The sequence below is a fragment of the Pezoporus occidentalis genome, unplaced genomic scaffold (genome assembly GCF_034315485.1).
Source record: "Pezoporus occidentalis ecotype Australia unplaced genomic scaffold, CSIRO_AGI_Poc_V1 ctg24, whole genome shotgun sequence".
In the NCBI taxonomy this organism is placed as follows: Eukaryota; Metazoa; Chordata; class Aves; order Psittaciformes; family Psittacidae; genus Pezoporus; species Pezoporus occidentalis.
The window spans coordinates 7,867,133-7,885,808 of NW_026914285.1; the positions used below are offsets into that span (position 1 = coordinate 7,867,133).

At 35.1% G+C, this 18,676-nt stretch overlaps 1 protein-coding gene across 9 annotated transcripts in view; it reads left to right on the forward strand.

Moving 5' to 3' along the window:
- Window positions 1–18,676, forward strand: part of ITSN1 (intersectin 1) — a 137,322-nt gene that overhangs the window by 77,329 nt on the left and 41,317 nt on the right. For 6 of the 9 annotated variants that reach the window (XM_062622251.1, XM_062622253.1, XM_062622254.1 and 3 more), the window contains 8 exons: window positions 2,129–2,358; window positions 3,590–3,711; window positions 5,566–5,580; window positions 10,466–10,710; window positions 13,059–13,218; window positions 14,095–14,300; window positions 15,101–15,183; window positions 17,361–17,527. In XM_062622251.1, coding sequence (XP_062478235.1) covers window positions 2,129–2,358; window positions 3,590–3,711; window positions 5,566–5,580; window positions 10,466–10,710; window positions 13,059–13,218; window positions 14,095–14,300; window positions 15,101–15,183; window positions 17,361–17,527 — 1,228 coding nt within the window. The remainder of the gene's footprint in view (window positions 1–2,128; window positions 2,359–3,589; window positions 3,712–5,565; window positions 5,581–10,465; window positions 10,711–13,058; window positions 13,219–14,094; window positions 14,301–15,100; window positions 15,184–17,360; window positions 17,528–18,676) is intronic. The other 3 variants (XM_062622252.1, XM_062622255.1, XM_062622257.1) reach the window with 1 other exon arrangement.

Sequence of the window (18,676 nt, forward strand, 5' to 3'; positions counted from 1 at the left end):
TGAAGGACAAATTGAGCAATTAAAATAAGAGGTTGTCAGAACAGTGAATTTATTAACTTGTTAAATGACTTTATATTGAAGGCAGAAATGCATGGCAGTGTTTCACAGAGGAAGAAGTGATCTCCATACTGGTGTCTTAAGTTCTACTTGTGGCATACTGATGTGGCATATTGAAATAGTATAGGCAATTTCATTGAGAAACAAAGATTTTTTTTTTTTGAGCCTGTAGGTTAGCTATCATTTTAAGTACTTACTTCAACAGGTACCTTGATATCTTTCAGAAATTATTCTTCTTAAGTCAAAACTTACATTGATAGAGATGAGATTTTTGCCCTCTGGTGCCAACCTACTGTTTGGAACGTGTATTTTTCCCCTTAAAGATTTTTTTTTTTTTTCCCCCACACAGTTTCTGGCCAGGAATTCATGTTATTCTTGGTTCTGTGTAGCAGGCTAAGTCTGTAATGACCAGCTTGTTTTCATGCCTTTGTCACTGATTCTGTGAATAGGAAGGAGGTATGGAAGTGGAATAGGTCATCTGCTACAGCCTTTTAGAGTTATCTTTACTGGTGCAAATTGTTTCTAGCAGAGAATATTTATTCTTTTTGCCTCTTATTTTGCCCTCTGTTGGAGGGGAAGGACTTGTTAGCTTTCACAGCTGGGAATGTGTAATTGTATAGTTCTGCAAGAATTCTGTGTGATGCTTGCAGATATTTTTACTCCTTGCCCATCTTCAGAAGGATCCGGATGGACATGTTTTCTGATAACTGGTTGGTTATTTGGGTTTTGGTTGGTTGGTTGGTTTTTTTTTGTTGTTTGGTTGTTTTATGTTTTTTTTTCTGATTTGCTATTTTGAGTCGTACCTAGGGAACTTTGCAGCTTTGAGAAAACAAGCAGAACCAGGTTATTTTATATTCCTACTTCTTTTATGTTTTAGAGCTGAAGTCAGTACTGACCAAATTAAAACTGAAGTGTATAATTTGCTGCCTATTGGATTTCAGGGAAAACTTTATGGTAATGGTTAATTTTGAAAATGTCTAGTGACAGCTGTAGCTGATAGCTACAGGCCTAAATTAAATAAAAATTGTGGGGCAGTTGAAAATGGTAACTTACAATGCTGATATACTCAGATTGCTTGAATTGGACAGCTCAGGAAGAGGTTTTCAAAAGCAGCCTTAGAACTACATGGAACTGAAGGGCATATGTCTGAGTTCTTGGATGCCAAGGAGTTTTGTTTCTTCAGCCAAGGGAAGTTTCTACTCCCCTCTTCCTCTGCTTCCTCCTTTCTCCGTATGGTTCATCACTTAAAAAAACTGCATAGGGTTTATGAATCCCATGGAAAATAATGAAAAGAGACTACAGTAATATTGTTCAGTCCCCAAGCCAAAACGGGGACTGAACATGTAAGATACTAAATTGTTATCAAGCTTATAATTTCCAGAACATTGTGAGCTGACTAAGAGTGTTCTAAGATACCTGTGTAAAGTTTCATACAATTAGAAAAACACAGGTAGATACATTTATTTTCCTGTCACTGTAGAGGAGAAGAGATCACAGCCTCAATAAAGAAGGTAAAGTTTAGCATTTACAGATCGCTAAAAACTCCAGCAAGAAGAAATAGCATTGAATGTTTTTTCCCCATCTTACATTTAGCTCCAAAGTGTAACTAGTTTATCATTTCTGTATGCTTAGGTTGCTCTGCTTTTAGAGTTCTGCGGAATTGTATTGTAAAGGTGCAAAATTCATATGCAAATTAAAAAATTGTATTAAAGGTAGGTTTTTTTAATGCAAAGACAAAGCAACTCAAGGTAATAGAGACCTGCACTTAGTACCTGGTTACATGAAATTGTGTTCTCTCACTTATCTGAGAGTCACAGCTTTGTCTCTATGAATACATATGGAGTAATAGCAAATCTTTCTGAATATTTCTCCTTTGCCCTCTGGGAGTCATTGTGTAAGAAGATGATGTGGAGTGGTTGCTAACTCACCAAAATAAAATTAACACCTCTTACAGGGTGTGCAAAAGCCATAAAGAGTACACTTTATTCTAGAGATCACATGAAAGGACAACTAATTTTTATGGTCTTTTATTTGACTTGCTTAAAAAAACCCCACCTTAATTATCCAACAGACGAATCCAGGAACGGGATAAACAGCGGCTTGATCGAGTGCAACCAGAAGAAGAACTTCAGTGGCAAAAAAAAAATCAAGAAGATGAGAAGCAAAAAAGGGAAGAAATAACCAAGAAGAAGGAAAGTGACGATAAGGGGAAACAGGAAATGCCAGAGAAACTGAGCAAGCTTTTCCAGCCACATCAAGAGACAATCAAGCCGGCTGTCCAGGCTCCTTGGTCAAATGCAGGTAGAATAAAAAATTCAAGAAATGATGTTGCCTCTTGAACAATTCTTTTCTGTTTTGTCTTCCCAATTCATACAGAAGAATGTTATGGTTCAGGATTGGATTGCTAGTCTTATTAAAGTAGATCATGTATGGATTGAGTTCTAGACTCCAAAAAGTTGTTTGCTTAGGCTTCACTATTCTTCTAAAGGGATAATTTTTAGCAGAGTAGCAGAGTGTGAAGCACAGTTGATGGCACTCACTCAGTGCCAGCTGAAGAGAGAATCTTAGCTAAAATTGTTGTAAGGTCTTGATGCAATATATCAAAAATTATTTCTGTATTTTTCTTTACAACTCTTTTTTTTTTTTGCTATGCACACAGTCACTGTCAGCTAAGAGCTTTTTCTCTTCATTCTAACCTAACTTTTCCCTGTATTGGGAATCAGGGCTCCTCCTTAAGTGGCTTTGATACATACACTAAAGAACTGACTGGAAATGTGATCTTTGTCTATATGTTTGTTAAAATATTGCATAAAGGGAAAATTACCTTCTATGTTTTAGCCCAAATCTAGAATTGTCAATCTAATATGTCCTCTTGCTAGATTTTATTTGTGCAGAGTAGCAGAGAGCTTTTTTATGACCAAATAGGTAAAATAGGAACTACGTTATACAAGAGCAATTTAGCTTATATCTTTGAAGGGTTTCTTTATTCTTTTTCTAATGATACATCTTTAGCAAGTAATTTATTTTTTTAAAAACCACCATTTATAAGTGACCTCTTTTCAGGCAATCTGTATGAGGATATTTTGAAACATTTTTCTTGGGAGCATAGTCAGGCTGCAAATGAAGCTGCTACACAAGCAGGCTGTAAAAGTATTTGGGTTACCATCGATAAATGCAAGAACATCACTGTTTGAACTGAACCCATAGCTGGTCAGATTTAACTACAAAATCACTGAAGCATGTGAGAAGGTATATATTTTGCATCAGAAGTACACCACTCTTTCTCTGAAAATAGCTGTATATATCATAAAAGTTAAAATATAGCAATATTTTACCTGATCTTTAGAAGAGAAAATAGTAAAAGTTGTATTTTAAATAATTCCTTTTCATATTTCCCCTTGTGTAAAAGAGGGATAAAGTACTTCCTACAAACAAAGTATAGTTTGTTAATTTTTTTTTCCACTTTCACCTAATTTTTCAAAAATTTAATTTTTTTTTTTTTTGTATCTGTGCATTTTTTTCCTTTGCTCAGATAAAGCTCCTCTAACCATTTCTGCTCAGGAGGATGTAAAAATAGTGTATTATAGAGCACTGTATCCTTTTGAATCAAGAAGCCATGATGAAATCAGTATTCAGCCTGGCGACATAGTCATGGTAAGAAGGGATTGTGATATTACTTGATACAATTACTTAAGCTTTTGTGCTTGTGCGATTGAAATGACATTTATGGCAAGATTTTTTACAGAGTTGAGAAAAATATGTCAGTGAATACTGAAATCATGTGATACGACACGTAACCCTGCTATAATAACGGATAGCTTCTTACAGTTCTTTGTAAGTGTAAAGTTTAAACAATCTGTGAGTATATCATATCAGTTTCAGCACGCTGAACTGTGTTTATCTGTCAATGGGTTTAAAAATGTTCCTATACAGAAGCTATCTCAGTGAGAGGTTTCTTGTCTTCCAAGGTACCTAAGAAACAAAGTTACTGTTATTTTCTATTTAAAAAGTGGCTATTATGTGAGGAAATTAAAAACTGGCTTTGACAAAGTATGTCTCTAATAAGAAATTACTCTTTTTTATAAGAGTAGGACAAGAGCAGTGTAAAATTTCTAATTTGGAAAATTGCCTTTATTAAGAGAATGTGATGTCCAGTGTAATACTGTGTGAGACAGTTATGCAAACCCACAAGCTGGCTACACTTCTTAATGTCTTTGTATGGTAGTGGTACTTCTTCAGCAATACTGGAAATTTTTGTACAACTCTTGATGACAACATTTGATGTAATGATCTATTATAATTGTAGCTTGGAGTTGTGTGTATGATAATTTACTCTTTCTTTTCATCTACTTAGCTCTTATGAGATGCCTTTAAATTTATTTTAAAGAGCATATGCAATAAATCAAATCACATTTCTAAAAATGGAAACTTCAAAACCTAAAAATTTGGTTGCAGGTGTGTTGATACAGAATAGTTTCCTTTCCTTTTTATAAGTAGCTGTTGAAATACAGGGATATGACCAGCAGTTCTGGTGTTAATGACTGCAGTTACTGAATGTATATATTAATAAATTCCGAGTATGATCTTAGCATACATGTATCTATGCATAATGAAAATTCCTAGTTTAACTATTAAATGATATCTTAATCACTGATAATATGATTATCAGTGGGAAATTATTTTCATTATAGTGTCTACCCCACGGAATAGATGTTAGGATCTGTTGTGTTTTGGCGCAGTTGAGAAAGAAATGGACTTGGGAAAAAATACACTTTATAGACTCTCATAAGTTTTAATGGTAACTTTTTTTTTTTTAATGTGTGTATTCGGGGGAAATGAGCCTTCATCTCAGCCTTTTTATTTTAATTGTTGGGTTTGTGATGTTAGAATCTGCTTTAGAAAATAAAAGGCAAACCCTGGATTAGTAGCACTACTGAATGACTAGGGAAGAGACCCAATGCCATTCATTCTAAATAACAATGCAATGTGTTGGTTGTTGTTCTTCATCAATAGTATTGGTCAGTCTGCTGTTAAATGAGAGAGGATGCAGGTACATGGGTCTCATTAGGCTATTAAAAAATGTGTTGTCCTGTTATCTTGGGAAACAGATTGTAGCCTAGGCATGTAAGTATTCTGTTTTTTAACTTGAGGAAGAGCAATCACTAGTATTAAGTAGACTTGCAGGGAAATAACATTTTGCCAAAAAATATATGATTTTTAAGGAGCATTTCACACACTTAAGAGAATCTAAGGTAATCGGAATCTTTTTGTTTGTTATTTTTGGACTTTATTTTAGCTTACTCTACAAAACTAGGGTAACTACTCTCAGTTTTCTTTATTTAACTTACTTTTGACAATAATTAAACCTGATGGCTGATTCTTGTGGGATTTATCTCCTGCTCTGTAGTTATTGCTTAAATGGGCTACTCTTAGAAAAGTTAATATAAGACCCTTTTGTGAAATGTGTTATAATTCTGCCTTGCTTTAATCATTGCTTTCCTGATGGAGGTTAAAAGGGAATGGGTAAGTGTGCTAAATGACTGTTAGGAAGTCTATGCAATATATTCATTTTCATAAACACAGATTTTTGTTGCCATGTAGTTTACTTGTTTTTGAATTCACCTAGGGTAAAATTAACCAACTAGCTCACATTGTCAAAAGTAATTTAAGTGCAATGAGCCAGAAGTTACTTTTGATAATGGGCATTTGGACTCCTAGGTTATTCCCTGTCCTTAAGTGTTTGTCGTGTCTTGTGGTGCTGAAAGGTTTGATTACATTTTTTGGAAAATAATCATTTACAAGCTTACATGTTAAAGTGTGTCTAATCTACGACATAAATGCAACTCTGTAGTTAAGATGACATGTACATTTAGGAGTTTACTGTGTGCAACAAAATAAGCATTGCTTAAGATAACTGTGTTCTAACATAAGCAAATTCAGCACTTCACCATTGTAATACTTATAAATGGCTTTGTATGTGCAAGCTTGTGCAATCATGTCCTGTAATCATATAGCTGTACAAAAGATAATATCCAAACTGTAATTGCCATGAGCAGAGAGTCCAGCTGAAGCCCAAATCCATTGACCACGCACATGGGAACCAGGCCTAAATCTTGGATGTAACTAGGACTGCAGAATTCATTATGTCAGAATGACTTGTGGCTTTAATAGATGTATAGCTTGTAAATAGTTTTTACAAGTGTAATGCACTTTTACACTATGTGTGAGTCTTGAGACCTGTCTTGGTGGAAATGAGAGATGAGGGCTTATTCTGAAAGGAAAAGTATTTGCAAATTTGATGAGGGCTTTCTTCTGCCTGACTTTCCAGTACATGTATTAGTTCTCTATAGTGGTGATATGTCCTGTGTAACTGTTTAGGGAAGGCGTGGGGTGTGGACAGTGTTTTTTTGTTTTTTTTTTAATTTAATTCTTCTGCTTTTTAATTACAGGATTCTTGTATTTTCTCAACTTGGATTTCTGCTTTCTCTGCTTCTTGCCTTTCTATATACTTTAAATTTCTTTCACTATTGATTTATTTATAATCAATTTATTTATAATATTGATTGATTTATAATCCTAATTATAATTAAATCGTAATTATAATTATAAATTATAATCCTAATTATAATTTAACCCAGCTTTTGTCTGGGAACAAGTATTCTGAGCCAAAAAAGCCATGCCTTTTTCAGGGCTCTGTCTGTTCAAGAAGTTAAGTTTCTAGTATGTATATGAATATATATATATACACAATGTGTGGAATTTCTTTTGGATAGCTCTCTTAAAAAGTCCTCCTGGCATTTGATGCTGTTAGGCTCCAGTTGAATGGATTCTTTTGTTGCTGATTATGTTTTATATAATATACCTTCTTTAAATAAATTAAGCATAATTCAATGAAATATAGGCGAATTATTGAATTACTGAACTGTAGTGGCTCTGGTAGCAGGGGAATGTAAGTTAAATGGGAAGTTCATAAAGAAGCTTCCATGGAAAGTCTAAACCAAATTCAAAAGTATAGTTTCTCATCAGTTGCGTTAGTTACTGATTGTTAGAGACATGCAGACAGTTTTGTTATGTTAGATCCAGCTTATGGCCTCTGGCCTGTAGAGTTTATATTCAACATTTTAACAGGAGTACCACTAGTCTCAGAATATCTAGATCAAACGCCTGAAAGGGGAATACAATTAAATTGGACATTTAATGGGTAGATAGTTGAACAAAACAGAAGATGGTAATCAGTTTTTCTTTGATTAAATACTTTTTGTGAGAGTATTAGAGTTTGGCTTTGTAGCTAGAGTGAGTATCTACCGTAAAACAGGGCTTCTCTTACAGCGTGCATGTACTGCTGGTGATACATGAGATAGCTCAAAGTGAGTAGGCCACTGCAAAGCTAGTCCCTCTGTTGATTGCTTTTTCTACTAAGAGTTGTGTTGCTGTTATTCCTGTCACTTCTTTTCAGTTGCTGAAACTAAGTGGTTGTAACCTGTGGCTCGAAGTATGGTTTGATAAATAAAAAATAAACCCATACACTATAATTTACTATGTTAGTTATGTTTTGGGGTTAAACCAATATTTTTAAAAATCATAGAATTGCAGTATGGTTTGAGTTGAAAGGGACCTTAAAGCTCATGTAGTTCCAGCCCCCTGCCATATGCAGGAACACCTTCCACTAGATCAGGTTGCTCCAAGCTGGCCTATCCCAAATAAATTGGGATGGTTTGTCACAGGGACTTGGGGATACTGGGTGTAAACATATTAGGAAATTAGAAAAATTGAATTCTAAAAAGGTGCAAAGGTATTTCTTCAAAGTTCCTGTACTGTACTACAGAAACAGATGCAAATTATACTTTATATGGATGACTGAGAAACCAGCGTTTTTATAGAGTTAAAATGATCCTTCAAAGTGCCTTTTTTATGAGTGTACATAGAAAACTTAATTGGATCAAATAAGCGTAAATTTGAGTATTCTAATAGGCTGTTTTATGAATTATTTGAACTTGAAACTGTCTTCTAAAGAGACATTGAATTGGTTGTAGATTTTTTATTTTCTCTGAAAATTTCTATCTGAAACAGCGGTTTCAAACATCAATTTCAAGCACCACAATAACAGATTTTTGGCTTTTCAGTCCTGATTTTATTGTATGTTAGTGATTCTAGTTTCTACCTGCAAAAAGTTAACAGCAATTAAATGATAGTAGAAACTATGTGACTATTATTACTGTTTACATTGTTCAACTTGTTATCAGGTGCTGTTAATCCATTTCTCCTTCTCTCGCAAGATTCACCCTCTGCTGTGACCTTTCATCACTCATACTGCTGCTTTAACAATCCTATTCAGTGCTGCAGTGGAAATTTTGCTCTGCACTGCAGTAAAGCCACACTGAACCGGTCATGCATGTAGCCCGTTTATTTCTGCGTTTGCTTTGAGTTAAAAAGGACTGAGACAGAAGATGGACCCAACAAAGAGCAGAAATAATGGATTGTTTAGCACCAGAAGAGGGGTGTGGGTTACAAATTACTATAGGAGGCAAAGAGACAACAACTGGCTGAAGGCAAAGCAATCTGTCAGCAGCTCAAATGAGTAGTCCAGGGACAATCAGAGGCAAAAGATTTTCTGCTTCAGTTTCAGTCATGTCCAGGCAAAAGAATGGTCTCACCTTTGGTCTAGAGTGACTAGTCTGCATCATTGCCACAAAATAATTATTTTTTGCCACTATTTTTTTTTTCTTCTCTAAATAAGCAGCTGATGAGGTTATATTTTGTTAAAATCAGTAGAGTGGATTTGTAGATGTGTTTCCAACTGTAGAAGCATCTGGCTTGAGCCACTACTATATGCTATTTTCATATAATGTACTATACTGAAAACTGCTTTGACTGAAAAATATACTATTTCTTATTCCTGAGCTCATGAAGCATTCTGTTATCAACAGATCCCTCACACTGATAATGGATTTTTAGGAAGTAGTGTCAGGTGATTGAGAAATACAGATGTAAGCATCTCTGACTGCCGTATTATCTGCCACTGTCAACTCTTGAGTTACTCTGTAGTTTGAAACCCATGTATTTTGAAATACCAATTGCTAGTCGCCTAAACTGATGAGAGAAATTCTTGCCCAAAACCAGCCATTGTGTAGGGTTGGTCATCTGACTTCATTACTGGCCTGGTTTTACAGCTGACTTGACTACTGTTGGGGAATCTGCAGTACAGCAAGTTACTGTACAAAGTAGGTGTTATTTACATGTCAGAGGTGCAAACCCTATTCAAATGTATGGGTTTGCTTGAAAACTGAGATTCTTTTGACCTATCAAAGAGGTTAGATACCTGGAACACTTAATTTACCAAAATTATTACTGAATACAATTATTGTCTTTTTTCTTCTAAAAAATTTCTGCAGCTGACCTTGCCTTGAAGGTATTTAGCCACCCTATCAATTCAGCAGGGGTAGGACAGCAATGGTGAATTACTTTTCTTCCGCAATTCTTGCTGAATATGGTTAGCTGCAGCTCGCAGTATTTAAACTTATTGCTTCTGGTGAAATAACAGACTAAGACAATAAACAGTCTGACAGTAGAGCATGGAGGAAAAAAATATATGTTTAAGAAAACTTAACAGGAAAGTATGGCGTTTACAACATTGTAGCTTAACATGAATATAATAATAAGTAGGAATTAAACTATAGCTGCAAAACTAGCCCCATTTCATTCTTTCATTTGTGGCTTGGCAAAGATATCAGAGTGAGGGGAAAGAACAAAGGCCTGCGAATTTACATATGAAAACTTAACTATGGAATTGTTTTGTACAAATACATTAGTAAATCTGTGGCTTTGTTTTGAATTGTTCAATGGATGTTGTTTTTAATATGCTGTGGTTTTCATTGTATTTTCTGCAAGAGAGAATCTAGGAAAACTTGTTAAAAACTATGTTTTGTGTTAGTTAAACTGGAAATACCAGTATTTCAGGGATTTTTCTAGAACTCAGTTCTCCTAAGTCTGCTGCTCTGTGAAAGACTTTCAGGCAACTGTTTAAAAACCTATGCTTGGCTTATGCATCAAGACTGAAATAAAACTCATTTTTACCTCATCAGAAGGAAATCCTTTTGATTTTTGGCTTGGGGAAAAACAGGAAAATAAAAATTAAGAAAATAAATAAACAAATTGCAAGGCAGTATTGTGCTGGAAAATGTTCCCTTATCTATTAAGATACCATAGAAGAAATAGCTGTTGACATTCTCCAAAGGTAAATTAAATAACAACAACAAAATTCTACCTAGGTGGAACTTACATTTGTAATGAAGGTGTCATGTCTCTATAACTAGAGAAAAATAATTGCTGTGGAGGAAATGGATTGCTTAAAGGAAAAATTCCATTTGTATGTGATGTTTCTTAACTTTCTAACTTAATGCATCTACAGGTGGATGAAAGCCAGACTGGAGAACCAGGGTGGCTTGGTGGAGAACTGAAGGGGAAAACTGGATGGTTCCCTGCAAACTATGCAGAGAAAATACCTGAAAATGAAGTTCCAGCTTCTGTAAGGCCAGCAGTTGATGCAACTGCTGCACCTAAAGTTTCTGTGCATGAAACCACTACGTCAATAGGAACTCCTGCTTCTACAGAGTGTACTACAACCAGCAATAACTGGGCAGACTTCAGTTCAACGTATGTTTGGGTAGTGATTGTCACCTTTAATGTGCTGGAGTCCTTTTTAATTGATTTGACTGTGGTGACATTTAACACATCACCTTTAATGTGCTGGAGTCCTTTTTAATTGATTTGACTGTGGTGACATTTAACACAGAGTATCAAGGTTGCAAAATAAAAATAGCCTGTTTGAAGGAAAATATTTTTTCCATAGTAAATAGTTAAGATCGCAACCTTGTGGAACTTTAACCGTGTTTCCATCGTATTTGCCTGAGCAATGCAGAAGGGCACATCAGAAATGAGGATGGTGGAAATTTCAAAGTGCTCACCTTCTCTTAAATTTAGTTAAAATTCTTTGACATTAATCCTCACTGAAGCTTTCCAATTTAGATTATGCAAGATAAGATAATGACAAAGTTAACATGAAAATATGACTTACTAATTCCTTATCGCAACATTAGTAAGACTGATACAAGGAGAGCATGTGCTTTTCCCTAGATATCTTGTTAACTTAATGCTCTGTACGGTATTATCAACACCTATGTAAATGGGGCAGGGTAAGTAATAGTCATATCCTTTGATCATGTAACACATATTTATAAATTAAATTTTTAAATATATTTGTGCAATATTACAGTACATAGAATCATAGAATAGTTAACGTTGGAGGGGACCTTAAGATCATCTAGTTCCAACCCCCCTGCCACTGGTAGGGACACCTCCCACTAAACCATGTCACCCAAGGCTCTGTCCAACCTGGCCTTGAACACCACCAGGGATGGAGCATTCACAACTTCTTTGGGCAACCCATTCCAGTGCCTCACTACCCTCACAGTAAAGAACTTCCTCCTTTTATCTACACTGAACTTCCCCTGTTTAAGTTTTAACCTGTTACCCCTTGTCCTATCACTACAGTCCCTAATGAAGAGTCCCTCCCCAGCATCCTTATAAGCCCCCTTCAGATACTGGAAGCTGCTATGAGGTCTCCATGCAGCCTTCTCTTCTCCAGGCTGAACAGCCCCAACTTCCTCAGCCTGTCTTCATACAGTGCTCCAGTCCCCTGATCATCCTCGTGGGCCTCTTCTGGGCTTGCTCCAGCAGTTCCATGTCCTTTTTATGTTGAAGACACCAGAACTACACACAATACTCCGAGTGAGGTCTCACGAGAGCAGAGTAGAGGGGCAGGATCACCTCCTTGGACCTGCTGGTCACGCTCCATTTGATGCAGCCCAGGATACAGTTGGCTTTCTGGGCTGCGAGTGCGCACTGAAACCGGCTCATGTTCATTTTCTCATCAACCAACACCATGAAGAACGATACATTCTTTTTCAAAATTTTCATCAACTAGGTCACAGTAGCTTTTCCAGTTATTTAACCTTCTTCTGGTTTACTACAGTCATTTTCCTGAGGAGGGAGAATAAGACTAAATCTTGAGCTTCCTAGAGATATCTGGCACATACTGGATTTTTTTGTTTCAATAAATCATACTTTTGACAAAGCTATTTCTACCCTAGCTGGATAATGTATACTTTCAGGCTTTTCATAAAAATTAATACTCAGTTTCAACACAAAGTGAATCCCAGAACATTTATACTAATAGTACTGTCCTTGACATAATATAAGGGTTAGGGATGGCTGTGGCCTTTGGGCACTTACAGTTTAGGTGGACAACAATTGATTACTCCAACTAATACCACAAGCAACATGCAAAGGCAATTTGTGTGTTTAAGATAGGTGCATTGTTTAAGACAGGTGTTTTGTTTACACTCCCACAGTTCAGGGGATTTTGTTCATTTAAGTGGGTATCTGGAGGTAGAGATGTGGATTATGAAATTTAGTAGGCATTTTAAAGGACAAGATATAACATAAAAAAGATTAAGAGGTTGCATAAAACTAAAGAGTTGAAAGAAGTCAGTAGGAAATAATTTTAAGAAAAAAAGGTAAGGATTTGAATGAGAAGCAGCAATTATATATAAGGGAAAGGGATGTAAGAGGTCAGTGGCATGCAGGTGTGAAGATTTCAAACCAGTTTTGAAGAGAATAATTATTTTTTTAAATTAGTCCTTTGAAATGTGTATAATATAGACTGCACTACTTCTGTTGTATCGGGGCACAGCTAAGAAATGAAAGTAAATTACAGGAACAGCTGACCTTAAGTAGCAAGGACAAGCAACTCTATTTAGAGATTGCCTTTTTAAGATAAACTTAATTGTTAGCCTATGTTTGCACTACTTCCACCTGAGAGTTATGAAGTCTTCAGTTAAAATAAATTAACCTGGAACGTATAAATATTTTTCCTGCACAATCTTCCTGCATGAATATTTTTATTCAGTTGAAAATGATAGGAACTGTGTTATTCTCTTCAGCTGGCCATCAAGCACTAGTGAGAAACCAGAGACTGATAACTGGGATGCCTGGGCAGCTCAGCCGTCTTTGACCGTTCCCAGTGCAGGGCAGATGCGGCAGCGATCAGCCTTCACTCCTGCCACTGTTACAGGATCATCTCCCTCTCCTGTCTTGGGTCAGGTGAGTGTCTATACTGATTGAAACTGTTCTGATCCAGCACAAATATTTGGGAAGCAAATTATGAACACTGTGACCATGCATTGTAACAGTCACCTGAGATAGGTAAGCAGTTCCATTTTGGAGTGATGAACAGGTAGCGGAAATCCATTTGCAACATCCACGGACAATTTAACATGAAGGAGTTTTTGTTCTGCTATTTTGTGCTAACTTTTTTAGACTGGTGATCCAGCCTTAATGTTTTGGCAGAATGCCAGTTTTGGATCGCTTCCTTGGGGCTTTCCTGAGTCACCTGACAATAACCTTCACTCCAAAGTGGATTATGTAGTTAAGTGAAATAGCAATGGCAAAGCTTCGCATCAGATGAATTCTGTCCATCTGCTAAGGCATTTTCTTTTCCTCAATTTAACAACATACTGTTCTTGTAAGCTAATGTGTTCTGAAAAATGCTAAATATCTCAGTATCTTAGAGCCAAAAGAGTTGGAATGTACAATGAATAACTTGCTGCAAAGCATAATTTTCCTTAAAGTTTACCTTAAGTCTTGCCAAAATAGCTTCATGAAGGTTTATTACATGTATACTTTAACTGTAAAACTTGATTTGTTAAGCAAAACCTCTGGTAATCTTGCACTGTATTGATTATGTGTTAACAAATAGAAATGTAGGAGGACTGTAAATGTTTCAGGTATTACTTTGTAAGTTTAACTGACTGATTTTGCTTTACGCAGTTGATGAGTATGTGGGTATTTTGTTGCTATATAAGTAGCATAAGAATATAATTCCTTAAGCAGCTTTCTTTGTGAAAGGTGGTGCACATCTGACTTCTCTTTTTTTTTTTTTTCTTTTTTTTTCTTTTTTTTTTTTTTAATTTGCATTAGGGTGAGAAAGTGGAGGGGCTTCAAGCACAGGCTTTGTATCCCTGGAGAGCAAAAAAAGACAACCACCTTAATTTCAACAAAAATGATATCATCACAGTTTTGGAGCAGCAAGATATGTGGTGGTTCGGAGAGGTTCAAGGACAAAAGGGGTGGTTTCCTAAATCATATGTGAAGCTTATTTCAGGGCCCATTAGGAAGTCAACAAGGTATTTTACTTACTTTCACCATAGTTCTATACTGTAAAAGATAACTATGAAGAGTTGCATGCTTGAATCTTAAAGTTTAGCATCTACTTTGTAAAAATGCCTTTTTTTTGTGACTCTTTTGTGCAGTTTTGACTCCCAAACCTGGAAATTTTTGTGGGAGGAATAAGAAAATTGACCACAGTTCTTCTTGGGCCATGCATAACTAACAAAACATATAAGGTCTTAATTCTATTTGACTTGCAACCAAAAAAATAGTGGATTGGATTTTATGAATTACAGCTATGTAACTCATAGTTTATCTTGCCCCAAAAATAAAAAGATATACTTCAAAACTTAACCACTTATCATCACTCTTGGAGGATGAAACAATCAAAATCTGGTTCTTTGTGAAGGCAACATTAGCACATTAGCATTAGTAATACAAATGAGAATGATTTTAGATTCTTTTTTTTCTTGAGGAAGAAAAGGAGGTGTGGAAACTTGTATATTAAAGGCAGTAACCTAAATGTAACCATGCCTGGCCATTGTACATTTAATTTGCACATTTACTGTCTCTTCTTTAAAATTGTAGGGAATTACTTATGGATGCATATGGTGGGTTTTTTTGGTTTTGTTTTTTTTTGGGGGGGGGTGGGGGTGGTATTTTTTTGTGGTTTTTTTTTGTTTGTTTTGGTTTGGGTTTTGGGGGGGGTGTGTTTGTTTTTTTTGGTTTTGTGGGGGTTTTTTTTTAGTTTTTAAATATAATAATACATTTTCTGAAGAGATTTAATTTCTTAAATAATCATTATTTTCTTCTAAAGCATGGATTCTGGTTCCTCAGAAAGTCCTGCTAGTCTGAAAAGAGTAGCGTCACCAGCAACAAAAGCAACCATATCAGGTGAAGGTAAGCATTTCAAACTGAATGGGATTATTAGTATTTTACTATGTAGTTAAGTAGAATAAGTCAGCTTATTACCAGAAACAAGCTTAGAATCAAACCTTAGTGTTTTAAGATCAGGCCTGTAAAATTGAAGTGCAAATCAATTTACATTTAGAATGATTTAAAATTATTGTAGCAAGAATTTATGTAACTTGTGTATAGAGAATGATAATTTCACACGCTATTAAAATATCTTCCATAGTTTGTACTGTTTCTTGTACAAATATTTCAGTAACAATTCACAATCTGGAATGTTTTTTCTCAGTGCACCAAATAAGCAAAACTGTACATGTACTGCATGATGTCAGGAATTATTAATGTCTCGTTTTCACGCAATGCTCATTTCCAATGTTTCATTACAGCTCTTAATTGAAGAAATTACAATCAGTTACAGAATGTTGTGATGCTTACAGTCAAGGCTACATCTCATTTTTAAAGATGAAGCCTGGGGCATAGACAGATAATTGTCAGGCCTCTGGAGGGTTTTAAAACTCACATTCCTGGCTGTTACTACCCTTCAGCTGGAGGTTAGTGTCTCTACATGAGCTGTGTTAACAGACTGTGTGGGCACTCTTAATCCATTTCAGTGCAGAGTCAGCTAGATTAAATCACAGTCAGAGTAAGTCAATGAATCTAAATATAGGTTACAAATGAACATTAGTATGTAACCCCTACAGCACACCTGATTTACTATTATTATTATTTTTTTTTAATTACAATTCTAAAGGCAGTTTTAAGTGAGAGTCTCATTGGTTACCAGTGTATTTAATTTGCCAATGGCATGAGCACTACAGAAATTAAAAGGAGGTAATTGTAAAGATCCATATAACAAGAAAAATGAGATAATTGCAAAATACAACTAGTCTTGCTCAATATTATTATAATACTATCCTAACTATAATATTATATATACAAATTATTATAATACTATCCTAACTATAATATTATTATAATGTTATCCTAACTATATAAAAAGGATCACAACTTTTTAATAAAGCACTTCAAAAAAGCTGTATTTTTAAGAAATGGCAAATCATGGATTTACCATCTTCTATTACATTTAAAGGATTTAAGAAAATTTCCATTGTATAGCATACATTATGATGTTTAATGTGTGTGTTGGTGTGTATGTGCATACAGATGTGGGTGTTATTAAGCTCTAGTTGTTAGACAAACTGCTTCATTGAGGATAGTAATTGTGGCTTGAATTCTCACTGAACTTCCCTGAGCTAAGCCTTTTGGTCAGATTTAGTGTTCCAGCAAACAGAACAATTGCCAACTTCAGTGGATGCTTGCATGTTTTTGTTACATATGCAAGAAAGTCTTACTGAAATACTGTGAATTACTCTTAGGTCCAGAGCTGGTCCTAGAAGCAGAGGGATATGATCTTCGGAAATCTGTTTTGTGCCCATATAAAATGTGATAATGCTCAGTTAAATAAGAATGTATGAAGTTGTATAGAAAATGTTACTGAATTTTATGTAGTTCTTATTTGTAATCATTTGTGTAATTTTTTTTATGTAGTTCTGTGGTGGAATTATGCATTGCATTTCTCAACATCAGTCTGCTTTAGTGTTTTTGCACTTGAATACTAAGTAGTTGACTGTGTTTTAACAAAACAGAACACATACAGGCTTTGTCTTAACATTTCCCAGCCATCTGTTGCGTAAGATGCATTGAGATGTGTACCCTTCATGCGAAGCTTCAAGTAATGAAAGACTTCATTGTATATGAGAGCCAAACAGCATATGTAGAATGAAGACTGTACAGATATTTGGATACTGAGGCTTTCCATCCCCAAGACTGAACAGTCCAGCCATCAACACAAAACAGAGACCATTGGGAAATATGTTTTCAGAGTAGTTTCTGTGCGATTTATAATTTATGTACATTTTAATTTACTAGTAAATTATTTAAAAAACCAAAACAAAACTGCAAATAAACCAGAAGCAGTTTGATAGATTGCATTTAGTTCTGATGGATATCGTTGTATGCATTAAATATTGAGGTTTATATGAATCGTAATTAATAGATTTCTGTCTAGCCTGTGGATAGACTACATTATATTAGTTAGGTTTTGCAAATGACAATTGAGTAGTTTTATCAAGTGTTTTCCCATGTTCTCTGTTTCTCTCTTACAGAATATATTGCTATGTATACTTATGAGAGTTCTGAACAAGGAGACCTAACTTTTCAACAAGGTGATATGATTCTTGTAACAAAGAAAGATGGTGACTGGTGGACAGGAACACTGGGTGATAAATCAGGAGTTTTCCCATCTAACTATGTGAGACTCAAAGATTCTGAGGTAGAGACGTATTGAAATGTTATAAACTTGAGCTGGGGAGGTCTGTTTTATTTGGTTAGAGTGATAGTTGCAAGTCAGTGGATCTTATATCCATTATTCTTCTATAAGGGAGGTGTACAAATATTTAAAGTTTTACTGAATGTGAGATTGAAAATGGAAAACAATAATAGTTGTACTTTAGAACATGATGTCATAAATAACTTTGGATCATATATTAAAATTAATCTTGCATATGTTAATAGTTAACTTAGCAGTTTTGTAGATTCAAATCAGAATAACTATGACTACCTTGTTCCTGGGGCAAGTTTTTAAAGACTAAGTAGTATCTTACTGCCGTTATTTTTGAAAAAAGATAGAGTAATCTTTCAGTCTATTATATTTCCCTCCCCCTCCGTATTTTCTTGCAATCAAGGGAAATAAATTTTACAACAAAACTTAGATAATGACTATATTTATTTGAAAGTTCTTGGCTGGATAATAGAGGTTCTGTTTCATCTGATTTTTATGCTGGAGTAATCCAACAGAACATGTCCCTATTACATTTTGTTTTTCCCCTCTCTTTAGGCATTCTAAAGAAAGATGTTTTCTCATTTATATTCCTCATCTGTTTGAGAGGATAACTCAACTACTAATGCGCAGTAGGTTAGAATCATAGTTGAATACAATACTAATCTCTTGCCAAGAAGGAGTTCTTGTTTATGTCTGTAAGAGTAATAGTGGTTTTAAAAGTAAATATATAAGTAAAAATTACTGGATTTTTAGGAATCTAGTTGATAAGGCTTTTTCCACAAGTCTTGAATTCTGTGTGTAGGTGATGCAACTCAATGACTTGCAATATAAAGTTTGATCAAAGTCACTCCTTAAAATTATTTCTGTTGGTGGAAAAGCCAAAGAATAAAACCTGCATTGAAGTATGTACCTGAAGAAGGCCTTTATATAATAAATTTCTAGATAGTAGAGAAATTTCAATAACTGAGGCAGGATTAAAACCAATTTTCAGGTAATAGTATTTAGTATTGCAGTCCTTGGGAGAAACAGTATTGTGATATTTCTGTCAGAAACATTTTAGAAACATTACTCATATGTATTTTACATCATGTAACAGCTTTCTTCAGTCTCTAGAACTAATCATTTTAATACTGGAGAAGT